Genomic DNA, 24101 nt, shown 5'->3' on the forward strand with positions numbered 1-24101 from the left:
AACTTAGAGCTCTCAGGCAACAATGCATAATTGTTCAAAATCCAACTCTATCAGTACACTTGTGACAAAAGGGTAAATAAAAAAGCAGAGCACAAGTAAGCAGAGACCACAAAGGCTGGGAGACTATAAATACAACCTGGAAGTTTCCTTCAAATGAACAAAGCAAATTCTACCATATTATATTCAAAGCTTAACTCTCTCAGCTGTTCTCTTCTGAACTCTCTCCCTCTTGTCCTGCCACAGCTCTGGCCACCTGAACTTATTTATTGCATTTTGTTAGGAGTGTCATCATTACAAACCACTCTGATATCTCTAACAAAGGGGAGAACTACTGCACATTACAAATGCTTTTGTTGTATACCACAGTATTAGCTCATGTTTCTCTAGTACATGCCTTGAAAACAACCACTGACAGAGTACAGCTGTCACACAGATAAAGTGTCTTTAATGCTCCAATTCATTAAGTCTGGGGGAAAGCAGAGAGCTAGTCACGCGAACTTCTAAATTCTACCTAACTGGCTGATCTGCCCTGTAAGAGTCAAGCTGGGTTAAGTTTCATTCCACAAGGGTCAAACCAGAGAAGTAATCACCCACCTGAAGTCATGGTCTAAACACAAGCAGTACACAGCAAAGGCGTCACACATCCACACGCGCACACTGCTCTTTGAAATTTAAAGAAAAACTTTATTGAAGATCTGAAAAACAATTCCTAAAAGATCAACTTTTCCAGAAAACTGTAGCTACACAATGCATTGCGTCTATTGTGTTAAAACGTGCATTAGACACAAATACAAAAACCATGAAACAAGCCACCATTCTTCAACAATTTCAGCAAAGATAAAATGCCTAAGGAACCACATGGATGACTTGCCAAGGATGGGCTCTTTACTTTAAGCACCATTTAAAAAAAAAAAAAAAAAAGAGCACAAATGGATGAGTGTGTTCAGTTATATACACTGAATTGAACCTTTGGCACTAAGAATCAGAGCATCTTGTCACACAGCATTAACACATATTATAAAAGTGCGTAGTGTCAAAGGGATAGAACCACCAGCATTCAAAGCAGCTTTGTCGACCAGGCAATAAAACACTCTACAGCATGTCCCTCTGCTGTCCAGCACTGAGTACACTGGTAGCAACTTTGAAATGAAAAAGTAAGAAAAGAAAAAAAGGAGCTGCAACCCCTTTTATTTTCTCTGTTCAAAATCAAACAGAAACAAACATCAATTCTGTTATACACTAACATCTTCAAAGTACATCATTTGTACAAGAGAAGGACTAGAAACAAAAATGTGTTTACAGAGATGCCAATGTTAGTGAGTGAGTGTGCCGCCTCTCACACAGCTTTCCGGTGGTACTCAGGGGGAGCCACTTCGTAATCACTGGCGCTGAACAAAGTTGCTGAATTCTTTGCCAGGTACCTAAAAAATAAAATGTTACCCCATTATAAGGATTTTCCTGAAATATATTATTGACTACCTCACTGTAAAACCAAGCTAATTAATTCAGGTACATAAGGTTACCTACTAGATAACTAAGCATGAAAGAATGAATGAAGTCTGGAGTCACCTCCTTATTCAAAATAACAAAGATCACTCCTGAATTGCAACTGGAGAGCTTAGGCAATCTTCTAAGAAACTTCTTATCCAACTGTGAGGCATTTTAATTGTTAAAAAAAATAGATGTTTTCTTTAGCTCCCTTACAGATGCAGAATTCACAAGTATATTTCAAGCTTAAAATTACATTACATTAGAAAAGGTGAGGGGGGTTACTGGTGTTGTAGTGTAGCACACTAAGCTGGTTCAAGTCCTGGATACTCCATTTCTATCCAACTCCCTTCTAATTGCTTGGGAAGGAAGTGGAGAATGGGTCTAAGTGCTTGGCCCAGTGCCACTCACATGGAAGACCCAGAAGAAACACCTAACTCCTGGCTATAGCCTGCCTCAGCCTTGGCATTTGGGTTTCTAGGGAGTAAACCAGCAGATGCAGTATCTCATTTGCTCACTGTTAATTCTATCGTACAGATAAATAAAACTTTAAAACAAAGGGGAAAAAAGAAAAAGGAGAAGAGGACCTAAACCATTAAGCAGTGGAGCACTTGTGTGTGCCAAAGAAACACACTAGCACTGATAGAGACCAGGACTACAGATCTGTTTAGATTCCTCTATTATTCCAATATTCCACCTCCACTGTTTGAGGTTCTCACAGGTTTGCACTTAAATTGTTCTATCAACCATTTAACTACGCTTAATCTAATACCACTGCTTTGTTTTAACATATAAGTATCAGTTCCAATTTTAGCATAACACACTAATTCATGTTTCTAGTTTTTACTCAGACTTACTTTAGGAAATCGTGAAGATAATTCAGTAACAAAGCAAGGCTCTTCTCATCCAGAGGTGTATAGGCCAACATCGCTCCAATTCGCACTACGTAATGAGAAGAATTTAGACCAAGTTATATTCAAGGCGACACTACGACCATGTCCATCACCAGTTCCTTCACTGATTTTAAAGCAGATTTTGCTATTTAACTTTTTAGAGCAAGGTTCAAAATGAAATGGAGTCAGAATAGAAAGTTAGTTTACCTATCAGTCATTTTCAGGGAGACAAAACTTAAGTTATTGAAGGCTCAATTAAAAAAAAAAGTAAAACCCTGTTTTCTTAATGGTATTATTACCAAATAATCGCAGTAGATGTGGCGCTCCGTACACCTGGGACATTGGTGCGTCAGGATGATCTGCGAGGATTTCCGCGTACTGTGGTCTCTCAAATTTATAGAGCAGCTGAGTGCCCAGCATTACGTTGAAGTACTCTTTTATCCCTGCCACAACTTCATTAACAGCGTACTCCCTGATAAATGGGGCGAGAGGAGGAAAGATTTTCAAAAGCAGCCACTGAAAGAGACAACTCAGATAATTCAACCACCAAGGGGTTAAGGAATTAAAGGTAGAGCTACTGACAAGGAACACTATGGAGACTTTTTTTTAACAAACAGATCTACTAAGAGACATAAAATAATTCTCAAAAATATGCACAAGCAGGACCTGGCAAACTGCAACTCTCAAAATGACCTAGCGTTTTACATTTTAAAAGGGTTAAACTCTAGGGGCTAGCACTGCAGCATATGGCACATCCCATATGGGATGCCAGTTCATGTTTTGGCTGCTCTACTTCCAATCCAGGTCCCTGCTGATACGCAGTGGGTAAGCTTTGGAAAACGGCGCTAGTGCTTGGGCCCTGCTACCCACACTGGAGTCCCAAATGAACCTCCCTGTTCCTGCCTTCAGCCTGGCCTAGCCTGGCCACTGCAAGCATTTGGGGAGAGAATAATGGACAGAAGATCTCCTATCTCTGTAATTCCTTCAAATATTTTTAAAGTGTGTGGGGGGGGGGGGGGAGGGGAGTTTCATTTTTAAGAGTGCCTATACACAACTTCACTTTTGCCTAAAATTTCTATTATCTGTCTTGATAAGACTTTGCCAGATAATCCTAATGTCAAGTCAATGAAATTCTGCCAACTTCTGCTAACTCATTTGAAAATAAAAATATTTGAGGACAAGCATTTTTGCATCTACTTGGAAAAAACAGTCTTACTTATTATCTGTGTTTCCACGAGATTTCTTATAATTTGCATAATCCTCCAAAATGGAATCCACATTCTTCTTCGCAGGAAGATAAAACAGCTAAGAAAATAAAAACACACTTAAACAATATTCTCTTTTTCTAAAAAAGAAAAATTAAGACTACAAAAGCTTCCATGTAATAGGTCATATACTACAAAATATTCAGCACATGAAACAGATTATGTGAAGAACTGAAAATTTCATTATACAAAACGTCACTCGAACAGCCGCATGTGCTAGTGGCCAAGATACTGCACAGCACAGTTCTGAAGATCAGCAATCCGCGGGGACCCTCACCCCCATCCACACAGAGATGTGCCTTCACGTTATCAAGTACTAACTTACTGTATATGACATGCCAGCTTCAGTCTGAAGCTAACTTTACCTAATTATCTCTCTGCATTCTAACAAGATCAAGAAGGAACCACCATTCCACTAAACGCAGAAACTAAAACACACAAAATGTTGACACCTGTCCAATCTCACAGGTAGAAAAGCAGTTGGAGCCATACTTCAATCTTGGCAGCTTAGCTGTAACAAAGACCCATCCTTAAAGAGTTCAAATCAGGACTCAAACTAAGTCCACATGGTATGGATGAGCGACAGTCTCTAAAGTCACCATCCCCAAGCAACCTCTGCTCTCCATTCCTAACCCCTTTTGCTTCATTTGTCCTACAGAATTCCTCATGTTCACGAATGAATTCTTTATGGTCAACATGCTCCTCCTCTACTAAACATTCCCATTCCTGAAAACCAATAATTACACATAGAAGATTATTAGACTCAGGTTCTTTTGGAGATCATGAAATCCACTTTGTAGGTGGTACTGAGTGCTTTCTGCCTGCATTCTACCACCCATACATCGGTGAGGATAGTCCACTCTCACAGACAGTGTATACACCCTGCTCTGCATTTATCAACTTTCAGAATCATTTCTGACCTAGCAACCCCCAAAATGAATTATCTTCACCTTTTTCTAAACCATTAACTCATAAAGCCAATATATTTTGATAACTCTTCAGTCTCTGAGCTAAAGTATTATTCAGCACATTGTAGAACTTCAAGTTTATTTTTTTTTCCTTTTTGAAGTAACAGAAGTGAGTGGCAAGAACGAACATGAGCACACAGATTACCATCTGTGACGTTTTCAAGTTACCTGTTTTTGTCTTGTAATTAAGTCCCAATCATCAACAAGCCATGGTTTGAGCTCTTCAGGAATCTTTACTTTAACTTCCACTCTGTTCATGAATGTTTCTTCCTAAATGGGGAAAAAAAAAAAAACTGTCAGAAACCCATCTTTTCTTGCTGAAGAGCAACTCTAGACCACAGGGGGATTTTGACCTTTAAGGACACTAGGAATAGATCAAATGCTTGCAGACGCCAAATATGCAGGCAGAACTGTCCATTTAAAAATGGTACAAAAGTAAAAAAATAAAATATTTAAAAAATAGTATAAAAGTAAAGACAAAAATCTCGGGGGAAGGGCTGGCACTGTGGCATAGCAGGTAAAGCTGCCTCCTATAGAGCCAGCACCCCATATGGGCGCCAGTTTGAGTCCAGGCCGCTCCACTTCTAATCCAGCTCTCTTCTGTGGCCTAGAAAAGCAGAAGATGGCTCAAGCACCCTACACCTGCGTGGGAGGCCAAGAAGAAGTTCCTGGCTTTGGATTGGCCCAGCTCCGGCTGTTGCAGCCATTTGGGGAGTAAACCAGAGGATGGAAGACTTCTGTCTCTCCCTCCCTCTGTATCTCTGCCTTTCAAATAAACAAAATCTTTAAAGCACAGAACTTACAGGGTTTCATGGCATCTCTTTTGGGTTCATTAAAGCATCTTGGATATGTCTCAGAGAGGTCACTTAATATGACCTAAAAAATCTATCTTGTCCTCCAACACTGAAGAAATACTTGGATCTTGTGTGTAAACACAGAACTTGTGGCAGGCGCCGCGGCTCAACAGGCTAATCCTCTGCCTACCACGCCGGCACACCGGCTTCTAGTCCCGGTCGCTCCTCTTCCTGTCCAGCTCTCTGCTGTGGCCCGGGAGTGCAGTGGAGGATGGCCCAAGTGCTTGGACCCTGCACCCTATGGGAGACCAGGAGAAGCACCTGGCTCCTGGCTTCGGATCAGCGCAGTGCGCCGGCCGCAGCAGCCATTGGGGGGTGAACCAACGGAAAAAGGAAGACCTTTCTCTCTCTCTCTCTCTCTGTCCTCTGTCAAAAAAATAAAAATTTAAAAATAAAAATTAAAAAACAAAACACAGAACTTGTACAGTAAACCCCTGATGATGAAGTGTGCAAGTCGAGAGCTATAGGTGAAATTAGGATTTATATATATATATATATAAAATCTCTACCCAAGGGCAGAAAGGAGGAAGGTTGTGTCTGACTGAAAATTCTAATAGTTACGCAAGAAAAAACTCACATTTTCAACAGTAGGATCTACACGGGCCCTTTTCTTCCGAGGAGGCTGAGGCGTTTCACTAGTACTGCCGCCATCTCCATTTCCAGGCGCTATTAACACACGGGTGATGGGCAGAGGTAGGGGGATTTTTGTTTAGTAACTTTTAAAGAAAAACAGTCTATGACAGATCCTGTTACTTGAATCTAAGTTAAAAAATCATTTTCAGTGGAAACTTAACTTTTAGGATCAGCTCCACCAAACACTATATAAGCAACACAATATCACTATGTTCTATCTATTTAAAAAAGTTATCTTTTCTGGGGAGTCATAAATTTAAATCTTTAACAGTTTCTCATCAGCATAAAGATCGTCAGACTTAGGTCTCTCCCACTGTGTATCTACCTCAAAACTGCTGTGACACTCATTTGCGACCATCAAGAAACATACACAGCAAATTAAAAGATGTTATAATGGTATAATCAATCAATATTAAGAGAGTTAACATTCTTACTTTTCTGTTTGTTCTTTTTGGTTTTCCTAAAAGAAGAAAAGGAGAAAAAAAAAATCAGTAAAAACAGCCTTTGTTCAGATCTCTTTTATCACAGTTAAATTCAAAGGTATACTGCCTTGGGTAAGATGAGGTAGTAAAAATTTTTTTTAAAAAAAAAGGCCCCCTGTTCAGAAACAAGGATTTTTATTAACAGAATAACCCAATACATGGATAATTTCTACCAAAGTTGTATATTTTAAAAGTATGCAGTTTATAAGAGTATCACATTAAAGTTTACATTATTAATTCTGCCAAGAAGTTTCCGTTTTACTTTCCCTACTGTTTTTGTTCCCCTTCCCAAAACATTAATCTTGTTTATAGACTTGCGTGTCTTAAACAGCAATGTTACTCTACTCTCATTGGTTCAAACTTAGTTTTCTCTTCTCTACAATCCTTCCATTTAAATATTATACCCTCTTCTACCATATCTAGAACAAAGCTGATGTCTCCTTCGTATGTTATCATCTTTAGTAAAAACTCATGCCTATTTGTAGTCTATCATATTACCCAATTAGCTATAGCTATTTCGAGAACCCAAGAAAACAGCTAACAAAGCTTTGATTACGGATTACTTTCGTAGGCTCATTCCAGAACACCTGAATTTTACTTTGCTATAGTTTTAAAATATCAGGGGTGGGGAACATCCACAGAATCATTTGGTCTGGCCTTGCTGAGGCCAATTGCAGGTAAAACACAGAATTCAGTAAGTCTATAGCAGGCTAATTTTTAAGCTGATAACGCAATATGGCCCAGAAATGATGTTTTAAACGTCCAAATGGCCCTTGGCAGAAAAAATGGTTCCCCATCTCTGTAAATGGGGCCGGCGCTGTGGCACAGCGAGTTAACACCCTGGTCTGAAGTGCCAGCATCCCAGATGGGTGCCGGTTGAGATCGCGCTGCTACACTTCCGATCCAGCTCTCTTCTGTGGCCTGGAAAAGCACTGGAAGATGGCCCAAGTCCTTGGGTATGTGCACCCATGTGGGAGACCCAGAAGAAGCTCCTGGCTCCTGGCTTCAGATTGGCGCAGCTCTGGCCATTGCAGCCAATTGGGGAGTAAACCAGCAGATGGAAGTCCTCCCTTCCTCTCTCTCTCTCTGCCTCTCCTCTCTGTAACTCTTTCGAATAAATGAATCTTAAAAAAATAATACACAATGTATGTTATGAATTATATTAATTTAGTCTTGGAACTCATTTTTCAACTCAAATTAACTTATAATTGACTTTAAACATAAAAAATATGGCTAGCCTACGTACAGTATTATACCTGCAAAGCTCTAGATTCACTTTTACAACAAACATTTGTTAAAAGCACTCAATCTTTTACTCTATAAATACTGACAACTGATCTTACCTCTGCAATAAAGGATCAGTGGACTGTCTATTTCAATGAATCCCTACAGTGAGGACTACTGAACATTCCTGCTTCTATCTTCTCGATCATTGTATGAAACACTGCATATCAACATGATCTGTCTGTATTATTTCTAAGTCCTATAACTATTATATAGTCAAAATACAAGCCATTAAGATTCAATTTGAACTATGATTTAAGCTCTTCAGGAAAAACCATTCACTAAAAATAGGTCTCTTCTAAAAGTTTATAAAAGGGGCTGAAGTTGTGGCATAGTGGGTTAAGCCACCATGTACTACTTTGCATTCCATATGGGCGCTGGTACAAGATGTGGCATCTCCACTTCCTATCTAGCTCCCTAATACGCCTGGGAAAGAAGATAGCCCAAGAGCTCAGGACCCTGCCATCCACATGAGAGACTCAGATGGAGTTCCAGGCTCCTGGCTTGAGCCATTGCAGCCATTTGGGGAGTGAACTAGTGGATGAAGATCTCTTTCTCTCCCTCTTTATCTGTAATTCTGCCTTTTAAATTAATAAATCTTAAAAGTAATTTCAAAATAAGGAACACATACATATTTAACATGCATTTTCAATGACTTTTAACAACCTGAAACCTGAGGAACAGAAATCTGTGTTAATTTTTAAAGTTCCAGTCATGTTCCAATGTGTCCAAGCTCAAAATCCAGATCTGAATTATACTTAAAAAAAAAAACAAACAAACAAACAAACAAAAAAAAAACACCACGTAAAATTAAAGCAAAGATATAAAAAACAAAAAAAAATTAAAGCAAAGAGCGAGTTTCTTACACTTCTACATTTTTCTGTTGCAGACCAGATGTCTTCTTTCCTGGAGCAGCCCCTCTCATCTTCCCCTCTGCATACTGCTCCCTTCAAAAGAATGTCAGTAATATTATCATCAAAAAATGTGTACTTATGTGGGAAAATTGTACCAGCCCAATTCCATCAGGAATTTATAATCCAATTGGGGTCCCAAACTTACACAAACTAGTACAAAGTTTTAAACAAGGGGGACAAACAAGTAATATATTTATACAGTGGCAGGCATTCCGTACAGATCCCTTAACAAAGTGCCAAGGTTGGAGCCCTGGAACTACTTCCTATTCTAGCATCACAGTAACGCATACTTTTGGGAGGACCAAATACTTTGGTCCCTGTCACCTACAGTGGGTTGAGTTTCAGATTCCTGGCTTTGGCCTAGGGCAGCCCCAGACGTTGAAGGCATTTAGAATGTGAACCAATATATGGAAGATTCTGTCCTTCTCTCCTCCATTATTATCAAAGTCCATAAAGTAAAATGTTACAAGAGATTGTGTCTCACAACTGAATATTCCATTTCTGTTTTGGTATTCACTAATCCCATTTTATTATTTTTTAACACACACTACAGCTTTCAGACTGAAGAAAACAATCACAGGACCACATAGTCTTTCAGGGTGCTTATCATTCAATGTGCTTTCAGAGATAAAGGACAGTAACAGGACACCTGGCATTTTTTTTCCACTCCACCAACATTCCCTTCCACGGAGCCCAGTTAAGGCAGAAGAAATCCAGCCATGGATTTACACCTACAGCATCACCATCATTCTGCTATTTTCTACCAAGCACTAAGGACAGATTCCAGTACAGGTGTGCTACCCCGTTCATCTAGAAAAAGCTTGTCTGACTTGAAATCAAAGCTGTAACACAGGAAGAGAATCATTTTATAGGTAGGAAACCAACATGACTTCCACTATTCAGTCCATGTACAAAATTAATCTACACATTTCTCAATAATCACTTCTCAAAACACTTACTGGTTGGCCTTCTGAAGTTCTCGCTGTTTCTGCAGATTGGTGTCCACATATTTGAGTACTCTGCTCTCTGGAACCCATTCATCCCAACTGGGAAAAGAAAAGTTAAAATACTTAAAAACATTTTCACTGAATCAACATCCATTCAACTGGGAAAAAAAAAAAAAGATACAAGAAGCACACATTTGATTTTGACGAACTAGCACTAAAAATTCATTCGCGAATGAAATAAAAAACGAATGACAAATCTGTTCTGTAAAAAGAGAAGTATGATATTCTCAGAAGTATTCCACATTTATAAACTGCCAGAGTCCAAAAGCAGATGATTCAAATCATTCACAAGTGATCTAATACAGTGTACTTCAAAAATTCATGGAAAACAGAATTAACAGATAACACTGAGGTGCAAAAAAATCTTGAAATCTGTATGTATACAGGGTCCTCAAAATATTCATGGGAAATGTGCATTATGGAGAGAAAAAAAAACTATGAATTTCAAACTTTAAGTTTGAATTTCATTAAAATAATTTATTTTTTGCTTACTTGAAAGGCAGACAGATCTCCCAACAGCTGATTCATTCCCTAAATTCCCACAAAAACTGGGTTGGAGCCAGGAATTCAAACTGTGGGGGGCAGGTACCCAACCCCTTGAGCCATCACCTGCTGCTCCCAGGATGTGTATTAGCAGGAAGCTAGAATCCACAGAAATGAGCAAAGGCTCAAACCAGGCATTCTGACATGGAATACACCAAAGACTCCCAAATTTATCCTTTAATTCCATTATTCCATTGACTTTTTTAAGTACCCTGGTATAACTGAGTCCCGAAGTTATTAGTTTTACGGAATAAAAATGTTATATTATTTTTTAATTACCAAAGATGACACACAGTAGTCTCTAATAAACTTTAAAAAAAAAAAATAGAAAAACCGTTAAACAGTAAGAGCAAAGTTATATAGTTCTCTGTACCTCTCATCACATCTCTAAATGACACAACAGCACCTATCTCAGGACTGTTAACAAAAGGTAAACCAGAAAGCCATGTGAGAATCCTTAGTAACATAACAGTCACGAGCCAAGCATCATGAGGATGTCTACAATACTCAAACACCACCTACATCAACTCCACTAAATTGGTAAAACTAAATAATTACAACAGTTTATCAGACTACATTCTTCTCTACCTTTTGTCACTTACAAGTAAATGTACTAACTTCCAAGGCTGACCAGAAGGCTAGTTTGTGACTGAAATAGAACCACTGCTTTAAAACAAGATTTCTGATGGTCTGTTTTTTCCTCAAAATTTTTCTGAGGGAATGCTCAACATTTTGAGTAAATCAGTCTTTTCTCCTGCTGATGGAGCTCCTTTAGTGACACAGGAGGTATATTCTCAGGGTAATGACTTCCCATCTCTGACCTCTAAGAGAATACAGCCAAAAGGAAAAATGAATAAACTAAAAGCAATCCTCAACACTACTTCCTAGAGAAAACTTTAAAACATGCATTTACCTAGAGGTCAGGAGGGGGTGGTGTACTGAGGGAGCTCCTTCAGGAACAGGAAAAAGGGCTACAATATCCTCATGTGTCTTCAAAGTTTTTTCAGAGCGCCTGGGCCTCCCAGCACTTCTGATACAGACAGCACAGTACAAAGTAATCTCAGTAACCAGGTGCAGCATTTAACTTAAGCTATATTAAGACTCATTTACAAACGGAATATATAAATGTCCGTGTCAAATTCTTTTGGAAATTTAGAAGTATCATGATTTCTATTATGCTTCTGAAAATATTTAAAGTTAAGAAAATTCCAATTCAGGGATTAGGGCTTTGTTGTATGATGTTTTTGAAGGCATGCTATCAATCTGCAAAACGAAAAAAATTTTTTAAAGATTTTACTTGCAACGCAGAGTGATAGAGAAGAAACAGTAAGAGGTGTCTTTCATTTGCTGCCAACAGCCAGGGTTAGGCCAGGTCAAAGAGCTGCAAAATTCCATATGCACCTCCCACGCAGGTGGCAGGAACACAGGTACCAGGGTTAACGTCTGCCTCCCAGGCATATTAGCAAGAAGCTAGATCAGGGAAGTAGAGCAGCCAGTACTTCAAACAGCACCTCAATATGCTTACAGGCATCCCAAGGGGCAGCTTAATGCACTGCACCACAACACTCACAACAAGAGGATCTTACGCTTTAAAAAGTTATTTATCAGAGCCAGCACTGAGGCACAGCAAGTAAAGCCCGCCGCCTGCAGTGCCAGAATCCCATATGAGCACCAGTTCATGTCCCAGCTGATCCACTTCCGATCCAGCTCTCTGCTATGGCCTGGGAAAGCAGTAGAGGATGGCCCAAGGACTTGGGCACCCACTTCCACCCACGTGGGAGACCCAGAAGAAGAAGCTGCTGGCTCCATATCGGTATAGCTCCAGCCATTGTGGCCAACTGGGGAGTGAACCAGAGGATGGAAGACCTCTTTCTCTCTCTGCCTCTCCTCTCTCTGTGACTCTTTCAAATAAATAAATAAATCTTAAAAAAAAAAAAAAAGTTATTTATCTAGAGGCCACACTGTGGTACAGCAGGTAAAGTGAAGCCATCTCCTGCAACACCAGCATCCCATATTGAGTGCAGGTTCAAGCCCAGCTGCTCCACTTCCGATCCAGTTTCCTGCTAATGTGCCTGGGAAAGCAGCTGAAGAGGGCCCAGGTGCTTGGTCCCTGCCATCCACACACAATGGAGACACAGATGGAGTTTCAGGTCCCTGGTTTCAACCTTGTCCAGCTGCTGGCTCTTGTGGTCATTCGTAGAGTGAACCAGGAGATGGAAGATCTATTTTTATCTCCCTAACTCTGCCTTTCAAGTAAAATAAATCTATAAAAAGAAAGTAATGTATTTATGTCTTCTCTAATTTTTTGGAAATCAAAGGAGATAAAAACAATTTTTAATTACCAAGGTTCCACTCTAGAGCCTTACCAATCCCTTCTCCTGAGTTCTAAAATGCACCTAGGGGCCGGCACTGGTTCAAGTCTCAGCTGCTTCACTTCCAACCCAGCTCCCCACTACTGCGCCTAAGGAAATCAGCAGATGACCCAAGCCCTCGGGCCCCTGCACCCACACAAAGGCTCTGGATCACTCCATTCAGGCATCTGAGGAGGGAACCAGCAGACGGACATCTTTCTTTCCGCATCTAAGTCAGCCTTTCAAATAAAAATAAGATTAAATCTTAAAAAAAAAAAGGCATCTAAAGAAGCACTTGCTCTGTATATAAAGTTAATTAAAAATGAATCCTGAAGAATGGGATAGGAGAGGGAGTAAGAGGTGGGATGGAAGTGGGGGTAGGGAGGGTGGGTACGGGGGAAAAACCACTATATTCCCAAAATCTATCTATGAAAATTGTATTCATTAAATAAAAGCTTTAGAAAAAAAAGCACCTACATCTATAAAATCAAGTTGCTACCACAATTCCCTTGACATGTAAAGAGCTGAGAATTCTCATTGAATCCTTTGCTCTCAGAAACATCACTACTGTAACTGAAAACCAAACACGCAAGGTTTTTGTAAATAAGTCAAGCATCAAAGAATTTCAGAATTTTCTAAAGATTGCTTATGACTGATTTCCAAAGTCAGGATTCTGGGTACTGCTTCCACAAAACACCTGGCTAGGTATTTGTGCAACTCCTCTCCCTTTCAATGGGTTTATTTACAGTTTGTTCCAACTGGTTTCTAAAAGGCAATGTCAAGTTTTTCACAATTTGCATTTACCTACTACCAAGTAAATCAAAGAGACATTCTCTTGACACACCTATACAGATAATACAGAAATCCTTAATACTTACTGCCATTGTCCCCCTTTACTTTCCCGAGGAGTAATACCCGAGAACAAATAATCTACAGGCCTATCACTTATTTGTATTACACAACCTGTATTACACAACCATAACATGCCAAAGGAAAAAGTCCAGCAGTAAAAAATCAGCAAAATACATGCATCTGGTATTTTCAGTTTCTGATAAGTTACAAATGCCAACTAAAATCCAATCTTTGAGCTGTAGACATCTATGTGTGATTTTATTCAAGATATCTATTACATATGAAAAGGAGCTAAGTCCACAAGCTGTAAGTCAGCTTACAGGTGAAATTCTTTACATGTATGCAGGAGGTGGTAGGAAAGTGAATCTAATCCTATGCATTTAACTGAGTTTTCTTCTGATATCCTACTTGGACTTTTCAACTCAGACATCAATGAGACATTATTTATTCTAAAGAGCCTTGAAATTCTCATTATAACTCAACACTCTCAACATTACTGAGATATCCAGAGAATATCACTAGGCAAATACAAGTCAAATAAAATACTAAAATACTCGCTTCACATTTCATTCTTTTGAGGCCAGCATTGTGGTATAGCGGGTAAAGCCACAGTCTACATGTCCCAGCTGCTCTACTTCTGATCCAGCTCCCTGCTAATGGCCTGGGAAAGCAGCAGATGGCCCAAGTGCTTGGGTCCTTAACACCCATGAGGGAGACCCAGAAGCAGCTCCTGACTTCAGCCTAACCTAGCCCTGGTTGTTGTGGCCATTTGGGTTGTGAACTAGCAGATAGAAGATCACTGCCTTTCAAATACAAAGAAATCTTAAAGTTGTCACAATGTACATTTATGTATTTTAGATTTCTACCTTTCCACAATTATACTAGTGGGAGATACTGAAGTTTGATGGTTCTGAGCCTTAAGTAGGTGACAAGTGACTGACAGTGTAGGCAGCCACCTGGATAGTAGACTGTGTGAAACAAGACCAAAGTTACAGGGCTGATACAGAAAAACCCTCCTTCCACATCAATGAAGTACTCATCAAGTCAGGTGTTATTGCTTCCACGGTGAAAGACACCAGAGCCTAGGTCAGGTGACAAAAAACCTGAAGTCACTAGCGAGTAATTCTTAAAGAACTAGTTATTGGCAGCTATCATTTCAAAGGACAAACCATCATTAACAAAACCTCTTGTAGTAAAAAACACAAAGCAATCAGTTACCAAAGAGAAGGCCTAGATACACTATTCGATTGGGTTATTTGTGTGCCCCAAAGAGAATGACTTATCGTTGAGAAACAATTCTACCAGCTAGATATTGTAGAATGTGTTCAATTTATACCCAGTATCTGTCTAGGGCACAGAAAATTAGATTCTATAACTGAACTTGTTATCTGTGTTAAATCCTATGCGAAAGGTAAGCTACATGAAACCATTTCCTGTTATTAAAATGTTTCCAAAGTTCAGATGATAGTAAATGCTATTAGTCTTTCCAAATTAAGCAATCTACTAGCCTCTTCCCTTTTCTAGACAGAGAAACCCAACAAGGGCCAGCACTGCAGAGCAGCAGGTTAAGCTGCATATATGCCATCAGTTCAAGTCCAGGCTGCTCCATTTCCAATCCAGTTCCCTGCTAATGTGCCTGGGAAAGCAACAGCAAACAGCCCAAGTCCCTGGGCCCCTGCACCGACATAGGAGACCCAAAGTAGCTCCTGTCTTCTTCCTTTGGCTTGCCCTGGCCCAGCCCTGGCCACTGTAGCCAACTGGGTAGTGAACCAGCAGATGGAGATCTCAGTCTAACTCTTTCAAATAAAATATTTTTTAAAAAAAGAAAAACCCAACAGGTTTTAAGTATAATTGCCCAAAATAATACAGGTAGTCTCACTGGGTTTCTACTATGGCCAAAAATTTCAGGATACCCAAAACCAAAAAAAAGCCACCATTACACTCAAATAAAGCACATTTAAAAATAAAACAGCTGGGGCTGGTGCCGTGGTACTGGTTAAAGCCGTGGCCTGCAGCGCTGACATCCCATATGGACGCCAGTTCATGTCCCAGCTGCTCCACTTCCAATCTAGTTTCCTTCTAACGGCCTGGGAAAAGAGGATGGCCCAAGTCCCTGGGTCCCCGCACCCATGTGGGAGACCCAGAAGCAGCTCCTGGTTTTGGCCTGACCCAGCCACAGTTGTTGCGGCCATTTGGAAGGAACCAGCAGATCTCTCTGTAACTCTTTCAAAAATTTTTTAAAAAATAAATAAAACAGCTGAGTTAACAATTTCATCACACTATAAATGGTTTACCCTTATTTCAATACGCACTGTATTACATTATAACGACACAAAAAGCAATGCTTGTACCAGTGACACAAGCCACTTTAATTATAAAAATTGTTGTAAAAGGGCTAATACTCACTTTTTATTCCAACCACTGTAATGTATAAAATATTTCACTTGTTTGTCCTTTATAGCAACCTTTACACACTGAAATAAAAAAAAAAAAAAAACAATTTTAAGAGAGGTACAGACACTATCTAGATGGTTTTTACTCTATCCAACCTTTCAAAGACACATAATCTTTTCTGTGGCCAAAATGAACAAAACAAAATTTGCCTTTCTACAGCAAGACTAAAAGAGCATTGACCTGCAAATCAGTCAAGAGAGCCAAAGCTGAGAGCCATACCATCAAACTTCACACTAACCCTTATCATGGATAAGCTACCAAGGACAAGGACAGCTATTGAGAGCTATGTTTGTGCTTTATCAAAGTCTAACTAGCCAGGAATTACATTTATTTAAATAATTATTTTCACCGACGTATTTAAACTGCATTAGGAACAATCATTATATGATTTCTGAAAATTAGATTAAGTAACTGGCAAACTGAGAAATTTTTTTTAAAAATTATTTTCTTAAAACAAGCCAGGCAAATAAAAATGTATCATTTCAGAAAAGTCACTGTGACAAGCGATGCCTATCTGATTTTGGATCTTAAGAAGTCTAACAGAGGAGACCAATGTTGTGACATAGCAGGTTAAGTCTGGGCTGCTGCACTGCAACCCAGTTCCCTGTAATGTGCCTGGGAAGGTAGTGGAAAATGGCCCAAGTGCTTGGGCCCCTGCACCCACGAGGGACAAGACACCAAGGATGGAGCTCCTGGCTTCGGCCTGGCCCAGTGCAGGCTGTGTTGTCATAACTCTGCCTTCCAAATAACTAAGTCTTTTTTAAAAAAGTTTTATCAGAGGCGAGGCTGGCGCTGTGGTGCAGCACAGGCATCCCATATGGGCGATGGTTAGAATCCCGAATCCTGGCTGTTCCACTTCTGACCCAGCCCTCTGCTGTAGTCTGGGAAAGCAATAGAAGATGGCCCGACCCACGTGGGGAGACCCAGAAGAAGCTCCTGGCTTCAGATCAGCTCAGCTCTGGCTGTTGCAGTCATTTGGGGAAGTGAACCAGCGGATGGATGGAAGACCTCTCTCTGGCTCTACCTCTCTTTTAACTCTTTCAAATTAATAAAATAAATCTTTAAAAAAAAAGTTTATCAGAGGCAAACCAAAAAGAACAGTAAGTTACTTCAACAGTCATTTTAAAATTAGTCACTGATATGTTTTGATGTCAGGAAAAAAAGCAATTTATAAAATAGATTTAGTGTTTCAAAATGATATATAAATGATCAATAGCACTCATAATTTAACATTAAACTGTGTAAGAATCCCTCAGATAAACACACATATCTTTTAAAAAGTTCCCAACCATTTCCATGAATCCAACAACCAGCCATTTCAGAACTTTAACAATACAACACGTATTCAAACCACAGTAAGAAATGGTGAAAATGGCTATTACTCAGAACTCTTCAAAATGATCCTACAACTTTTGAGACATACTATTAACCCCATCAGTATTTTACATGGAATTTTGCTTAATTATACTGTTATCTATTTTATAATTTGTTCATTAAAAAAACTGTATTTTCCTTTAAATGCTACTTCACACAACTGGACCTTCAGCAAGTAGGTCAGAAGAGAGTAGCAATTTTTTAATTATTCGACCCATTAGGCAAGAGTGAGAAACCAGAGAACATGGAATCTCTGAACCTCTCTTAACATTGTAATTTGATATTTAAAAAGTCTTAATAGTTCTGGCCAATTTCACTAAAGAAAACAGATCTCATACCTTTGCTTCATAAAGAAGAGGCCCATGAAAGCACAATACTCGCTCACCTGTAAAAGTAAAAAGTACTGGATTAACTGTAATTCCTCTTCATACAAAAAGACATCTGAGAACTACCACACTCGTATTACAATATTCCTCAGAAAACAAGTAAGACTATATATGGGACAACATTTCCGTTGAAATGTCAACACTACACACACACTAAAATTTAGAATGCTATTCTTTAAATCAGTCATCTGTGCAAGAAGATCTACTGAAGCTACCCAGTGGCAAGAATTAACGGCTGTTTTTATTATCTGGGAACACAAATTCTTTAATGCTTTCTCCCATGAGTTTTTCTATATTTAGGACTTTATATTCCACCTTTATCTCTGCTTCCAATTCTGATTAAAATATTCTATATGTTAAAATTTCACTTTACAGGGGCTGGTGTTATAGCATAGTGGGTTAAGCCAACATCTGCAATACCAGCATCCTATATGGATGCCAGTTCCTGTACCTGTTACTCCACTTCCCATCCAGCTCCCTGCTAATGGCCTGGGAAAAGCAGCTGCAGATGGCCCAAGGGCTTGGGCCCCTGCTACCCATGTGGAACACCTAGGAAAAGCTCCTGACTGCGGTTATCTGGGAAGAAAACCAGCAGATGGAAGATAGCTCTCCCATCCCCTCAACTATGACTTCCAAATAAACTAATCTTTTGAAAAAGTTCATTATACAGCAGAGATGGATGGATTTTTTTTTAATAGGAACTTCTAAGAAATTGTTTCTTGTGTGTCAATGCTGGCATTCATGGTAAAGCCACCATCTGCAGCACTGGCATTCCCATATAGGCAAAGTTCCAGCTGCTCCACTTCCAATCCAGCTCCCTGCTAAAGCATCTGGGAAAGCAGTGGTAGATGGCCCAAGTCCTTGGGGCCCTGCACCCACAGCGGGGCACCTGGAAGAAGCTCCTGGCTCCAGTGTGGCACAGACCTAACCACGGCAGAAATTTGGGGAGTGGGCCGGCGCCATGGCTTAACAGGCTAATCCTCCGCCTTGTGGCACCGGCACACCGGGTTCTAGTCCCAGTTTGGGCGCCGGATTCTGTCCCGGTTGCCCCTCTGCCAGGCCAGCTCTCTGCTGTGGCCCGGGAGTGCAGTGGAGGATGGCCCAAGTCCTTGGGCCCTGCACCCGCATGGGAGACCAGGAGAAGCACCTGGCTCCTGGCTTCGGATCATCGAGATGCGCTGGCGGCAGCGGCCATTGGAGGGTGAACCAATGGCAAAAGGAAGACCTTTCTCTCTGTCTCTCACTAGCCACTCTGCCTGTCAAAAAAAAAAAAGAAATTTGGGGAGTGAACCAGTGGATCGAAGCTATCTCCCTCTGCCTCTAACTCTTTCAAATAAATAAGATATTTATTATATTAAGATATCTGTTTATTTGAAAGAGTTACAGAGAGGCAGAGTGGAGGCACAGAGAAAAAGGACTATCCGCTGGTTCACTCCCCAGATGCCTCCAACAGCTGTGGCTGAGCAGGGAGAGGGCAGCAACAAGGAATGCAATCCAGGCCTCCAATGAGGGTAGTATAGAAACGGCATCCCATATAGATGCCGGTTCTAGTCCCAGCTGCTCCTCTTCCAATCCAGCTCTCTGCTATGGCCTGGGAAAGCAGAAGAAGATGGCCCGAATCCTTGGGTCCCTGCACCCACATGGGAGACCCAGAAGAAGCTCCTGGCTCCTAACTTCAGATCAGCTCAGCTCCGGCTGTTACAGCCATCTGGGGAGTGAACCAGCGGATGGAAGACCTGTCTACACACCCTGGGAAGCAGCAGCTGAGTGACGGCTTAAGTACTGGGTCCCTGCCACACATGTGGCAGACCTGGACTGAGCTTCTACTCCTGGCTTCCACCTGGCCCAACCCCAGGTGTTTGTAGGCATTTGGGTAGTAAACCAGCAGGAAGAAGTTACCACTCTTACTGTATAATCAATAAATTTAAAAAAAAAAAATTGAGACTTGGAAGTCCTCAGGCAAATTAAGCAATACCTCAAATTCTGTTTGAATGTACAACAGATCCTATACATTTTCAGTCCACTTGGTTTCAACAAACCCAGAGGTAACAAAAATATATAGCGTCGGCTATTTTAGCTCTAAAATGAAAACTGCCTACTATCTTGATTCTGAAGAAACTATTGGGCAATATGAACTTAAACATTAAAATTATTTTTAAAATCTTCAAAAACTGACACACCCTCAACCTAGAACCGTTGTTCTACACCAAGTCTCCTATTCCTCAATATATTCTCAATGTCTTTCCTTTGTCTGATTTGTGTTACATTAGTAAGGAGTACTGATAGTAACCAAATAGTTGACAACATGTCCTACATTTTATATTGTACTGATTTTCATTAGAAGAATGACAAATGAGTTAAACTTAGGAGGGTCAGGTCCAGCGCTATGGCTCAGTAGGTTAAGCCTCTGCCTGCATTGCCTGAATCCCATATGGGTGCTGGTTCGAGTCCCAACTGCTCTACTTCTAATCCAGCTCCCTGCTAATGGCCTAGAAAAAGCAGTGGAAGATGGCCCAAACACTTGGGCCCTTGCACTCATGTGAGAGACCTGAAGAAACTCCTGGCTCCTGAATGGCCCAGCTCTGGCCACTGCATCCATTTGGGGAGTGACCCAGTGAATGGACGACCTCTGTATTTCTGCCTTGCAAATAAATAAATAAATCTTTAAAAAAAAAAAAAAAAAACCCTTAAGGTCATGGCGAAGAAAGGGTCCAGGTGGAGGGAAAAAAAACTTCCACAAAAGCACAGAGTTCACCAGCCCTAGAGCACATGACAAGTTGAATTGAAAGTTACATAGATAGCCAGTACAGGATTCCTGAATCTGACTGAAAAGTCTTTGGGAGTGGTTCTCAAACCTCACCAGAGACCTTTATTAGAAGGACCCAATAATTTTACTTTGAAATCAAAATTCTCTACATAATTAATGTGCAGTTCTACTTTAAAATCAATGAGAAGGCTACTGGGCTTTGGCAGAACTCGAATCAAAGTGGAGACTGAGATACCAAGACCAGTGACTTTTCCAACAGCTTAGGGGTACAAATAAACTACACTGCTAACAAACAACAGCACCAAAGAGCCTATCTGTGTGCTTCCTGGTTCCACTTCCATGGACATTTTTAAGGTACTGCAAAAATGGCTTAACCTCTCTTTTCTTGATGGCTGCTGCCAAAAACTACCCTAAGGCTGATACCTTCTGACCTCCATTCTAGCTACCTAACCCTAGTATTCTGTTGAAACACCAGCTAGCATGACCCCGGATAACAAATCGTTGATTTTCGCTGAAGATTTGGTAGGGTTTTCACACTATTCTCCACCATTAATCCTTTCTAGTGTCAAGGTGAATTCTGCTCAATGTTTTCACATTGAGTATTAACGGCAGTCCGAGTTCCCATCCTCCCACTGGCTGTGCTCATTAAAAGCCACCATCAGCCAATTTCTTAATTCCTGACAAAAAGGTCTCCCCTCACAAGGGGATAACGTCCAAGTGTCCGTTACCCTGCGCTTTAACAATTGCAAGTGGCCAAGCCTGCGCATTCATCACGCTTGAACACCGCTCGCTGCATTTCCGTCTGCTTTGTGCTGACATTCAGTGCCGTGAGTAAACCCGAGTTCACACTCCTCAGGAAAGAAATCAAATTCTGGCAACTCTTACTTTTACCCACCACATCCTCTTCTATGGTGTTTCAATTCGGGTAGCACTCAACATTGTTGTCTTCTTCCTTAACACGATATTCTCTGAACATTTTAGTTTTACAAAGAATACTATTAAATTCAGCTGTGAAGCAACAGAAAACTACCCAGCAAGCGCGGAGACCGGACCTGGGCTATCTCGGTTCCATGTTCCTTCCTAGTACCACCCCACTCTACCATTCCTGCGGTTTAGAACCGAAACACGGGGGGAGGGGCACAGTGGCACAATGGGTAAAGCTGCGGCCTTCAAGCTGTTCCACTTCCAAACCAGCTCCCTGCGAAGGCACCTGGGAAAGCAGAAGATGGCCCAAGTGCCTGGGCCCCTACACAACGTGGGAGACCCAGATGAAGCTCCTGGCCTGGGCTGGTGGGACCATCTAGCGAGTGCACCAGCTCTATAACTCTTTAAATAAAGAAATAAAAATAGAAAAGTGCTGCAGAGTTGCTCCTACATCAGAGCCCATAGCTTCTTCCATTTCTACAAACACATAAAACAGGGTCTGTATCTTCCACACAAAGCTGGGATATAAAAAGTACACTGCCACAACATGGCGCTTAGCTGTTGAGGGCGAGCGCTTCCATTAATATCTGCAATAGCGAGTTTCAGCCTCGATAGAAAAAACTTCTGTGCCCCGTCAGGCTCACGGGCCTTCGCTTTCTGAACGACATCCATCGACCCCTTGCTCTTAACACCTAGCAAAATCACGACTCCAGAGGACACAGCCACAGGGCATCCAAGCGGGAGGTGCTCATCACCCAAAGTACCCCGGGAGAGCCCTCTCACATCCCACTGACGTCACGACACACTGGGGCTCCGTCTTTAAAGTTCTCCTAGCTGCACGCATTCAACTTGAAAGGCCCCCACACAGGCCGCGCGCACGTCGGACAGGGCATCGGAGGTACTCAGCACCCATCTCCCTAGCACCAAAGGAAACTGGGCAGTTCCTCCTCGCCCAGACCTCACCGGCCCCGCGACCCGCGCAAACACAGCCTCATACACACTCCACGGGCGCCGACGGCCAGGGCCGCCATTCACCCAAGTCGGCCGAAACGTTCGCCCATTAAAAAAAAAAAAAATCAGTACAAATTCTCCGTCGAGTCACTTCACCAGATTTTATGGCCGCGGGTCACCCACAGTCCGCGGCCGCACGAAATCCGTTTCTCCGCGCGGCACACGAGCCGCCGCACGGCGCACGCGCAGCCCGGGCCCCGCCCCTGGGCGGAGCCAGTGATGCCCGCAGGCCACACAAAGCCGCCCCGAGCGCCCAGCCCGCTCCGGCCTTGTTTGTCTCCCCGTCCGCGCCCCCCGCCCGCCGCTCAGAGGTGAGCGCGGGGCTCGGGCCTCCCCGCGCGGACGCCGAGCCAGGGGGCGCTGCGCCCGCCCCGCACCGGGGCCGCGGCCCACGCCGACGCCGGCGGCCATCTTGCGGCGGCCATTTTACAACGCAGTTCTCCCGCCCCGGGGCGCCGCGCCCATCCCCCACCCGCACCCCCACACCCCCTCAGCCGCAGCTCGGCGTCCCGGCCCCACGCCGACCAGCCCGGGGCTGCGGGCGGCCGCGCTCCGCCGGCCGGGTCCCGCCATCGCGGCCGCGGCCCCGTCGCCCGCGCCGCCGCCGCCTCCCCCACGCCACATCACTTCCCCTAACGGCCGCCATGGCGCGCCGCCGCCCCACAATAGGCGGCCTCGCCCGCGCCCTCCTCCTGCAAACAACAACAAACGCTCGGCCGAGGCTCTGCCCCGCGCCCCGCCGCCCGCCTCGGCGCCTCCGCCGCACAGAGCCTTTCCCGCCGGGCCGCCCGGGGCCACCGTGCGCGACGCGCTTCCCCGCACAAAGCACAGCCCCCCGCCCCGGCCCGCGGGCCGCCGCCACCCGCGCCGCCTCCCGCCCCGGGCCGCCAGGCGCTTCCCCCTCGAAGGCGCAAACTTACCCTCCTGGAATTTAGGCTTCGGGTCCTGCTTGGGCGCCATTTATAAGTGATTCGCCGCCTCCTCCTTCTCCCACCACCCCCGACTACCGCCCCCTACTCTCTACCCCACCCAACTCAGCGTCAGCCGCGCCGTCAGGGACCGCCGGCTCTACATCCTGGGCCCGATTTGCCAGCGTCCGCACACCTCACCGCCCCGCGCCCCGCGCATGCGTCGCGCCAGCCAACTGCCGGCCGCCGCGCACGCGCCGCTGCGCCCTCGCCGCCGCGGGGCGTGCCGGGACTTGTAGTTCCGACGGGCCGGGCGCCGCCGCGGGGCGGGGGCGGGAACGAGGCGCCCCTCCCCCACCCGGCGTGGGCGCCCGCGCAACGTCGGCGCGGGTGGCTCCCGGCGGGGTCTGGTTTTGTGGGTTGTGAGAGCCGGGGTTGGGGTCCGGGGGGCCAGCCGCGGCGGAAGGGTGGGGGTCGCACTGCTTGCGGGGTTCCCCTCAGCAGAGCCAAGGCCGGGCTCGGGAACGTCGACGTCTGGAAGCGTCCTGGGGAGCTTGGAGGGTGGGCGGCCCCAGGGCCACCGTTGCACCCCCGTTTCTACCGTCGCTGCTCGCCGGGCCGCGCCCTGCGGGACTAAGGGCGGAGAGGCGGAGGACAAAAGGCTGGTGGTCTTGGGCCGAGCGCTTCGCCGGGGCTCAGGTCCCCCACCTGCAGCCCCCAGCCCGCCCGCCGGCGCCATTGGT

At 43.3% G+C, this 24101-nt stretch overlaps 1 protein-coding gene across 2 annotated transcripts; it reads right to left on the reverse strand.

Annotated features, from left to right (window-relative positions):
• Positions 1 to 663: 663 nt before the first annotated feature.
• Positions 664 to 23478, reverse strand: MORF4L1 (mortality factor 4 like 1). 2 transcript variants are annotated; one of them, XM_062206360.1, is made up of 13 exons: positions 23371 to 23478; positions 17701 to 17747; positions 15941 to 16008; positions 11245 to 11361; positions 9741 to 9827; positions 8734 to 8814; positions 6536 to 6561; positions 6046 to 6134; positions 4783 to 4884; positions 3598 to 3686; positions 2681 to 2853; positions 2346 to 2430; positions 664 to 1421 (listed from the first exon to the last, which is right to left on the reverse strand). In XM_062206360.1, the coding sequence occupies exons 1-13, from the start codon at positions 23408 to 23410 to the stop codon at positions 1337 to 1339; spliced, it is 1089 nt and encodes a 362-aa protein (XP_062062344.1). In that variant the 5' UTR covers positions 23411 to 23478; the 3' UTR covers positions 664 to 1336. The 2 variants fall into 2 exon arrangements, with proteins under 2 accessions (XP_062062344.1, XP_062062346.1); XM_062206362.1 differs by lacking the exon at positions 11245 to 11361.
• Between the last annotated feature and the right edge of the window lie 623 nt (positions 23479 to 24101).

The sequence above is a fragment of the Lepus europaeus genome, chromosome 11 (genome assembly GCF_033115175.1).
Source record: "Lepus europaeus isolate LE1 chromosome 11, mLepTim1.pri, whole genome shotgun sequence".
Lineage (NCBI taxonomy): Eukaryota > Metazoa > Chordata > Mammalia > Lagomorpha > Leporidae > Lepus > Lepus europaeus.

Coding starts and splice junctions, on each gene's coding strand:
- MORF4L1 (XM_062206360.1), bottom strand. CDS start 23,410: ATGGCGCCCAAGCAGGACCCGAAGCCTAAATTCCAGGAGG. Junction 11,362..15,940: donor TACAGTGGTTGGAATAAAAA/GTGAGTATTAGC, acceptor TGTCTGTATCAG/AAGTGCTGGGAGGCCCAGGC. Junction 4,885..6,045: donor TAGATCCTACTGTTGAAAAT/GTGAGTTTTTTC, acceptor TTCCCCATTTAG/GAAGAAACATTCATGAACAG.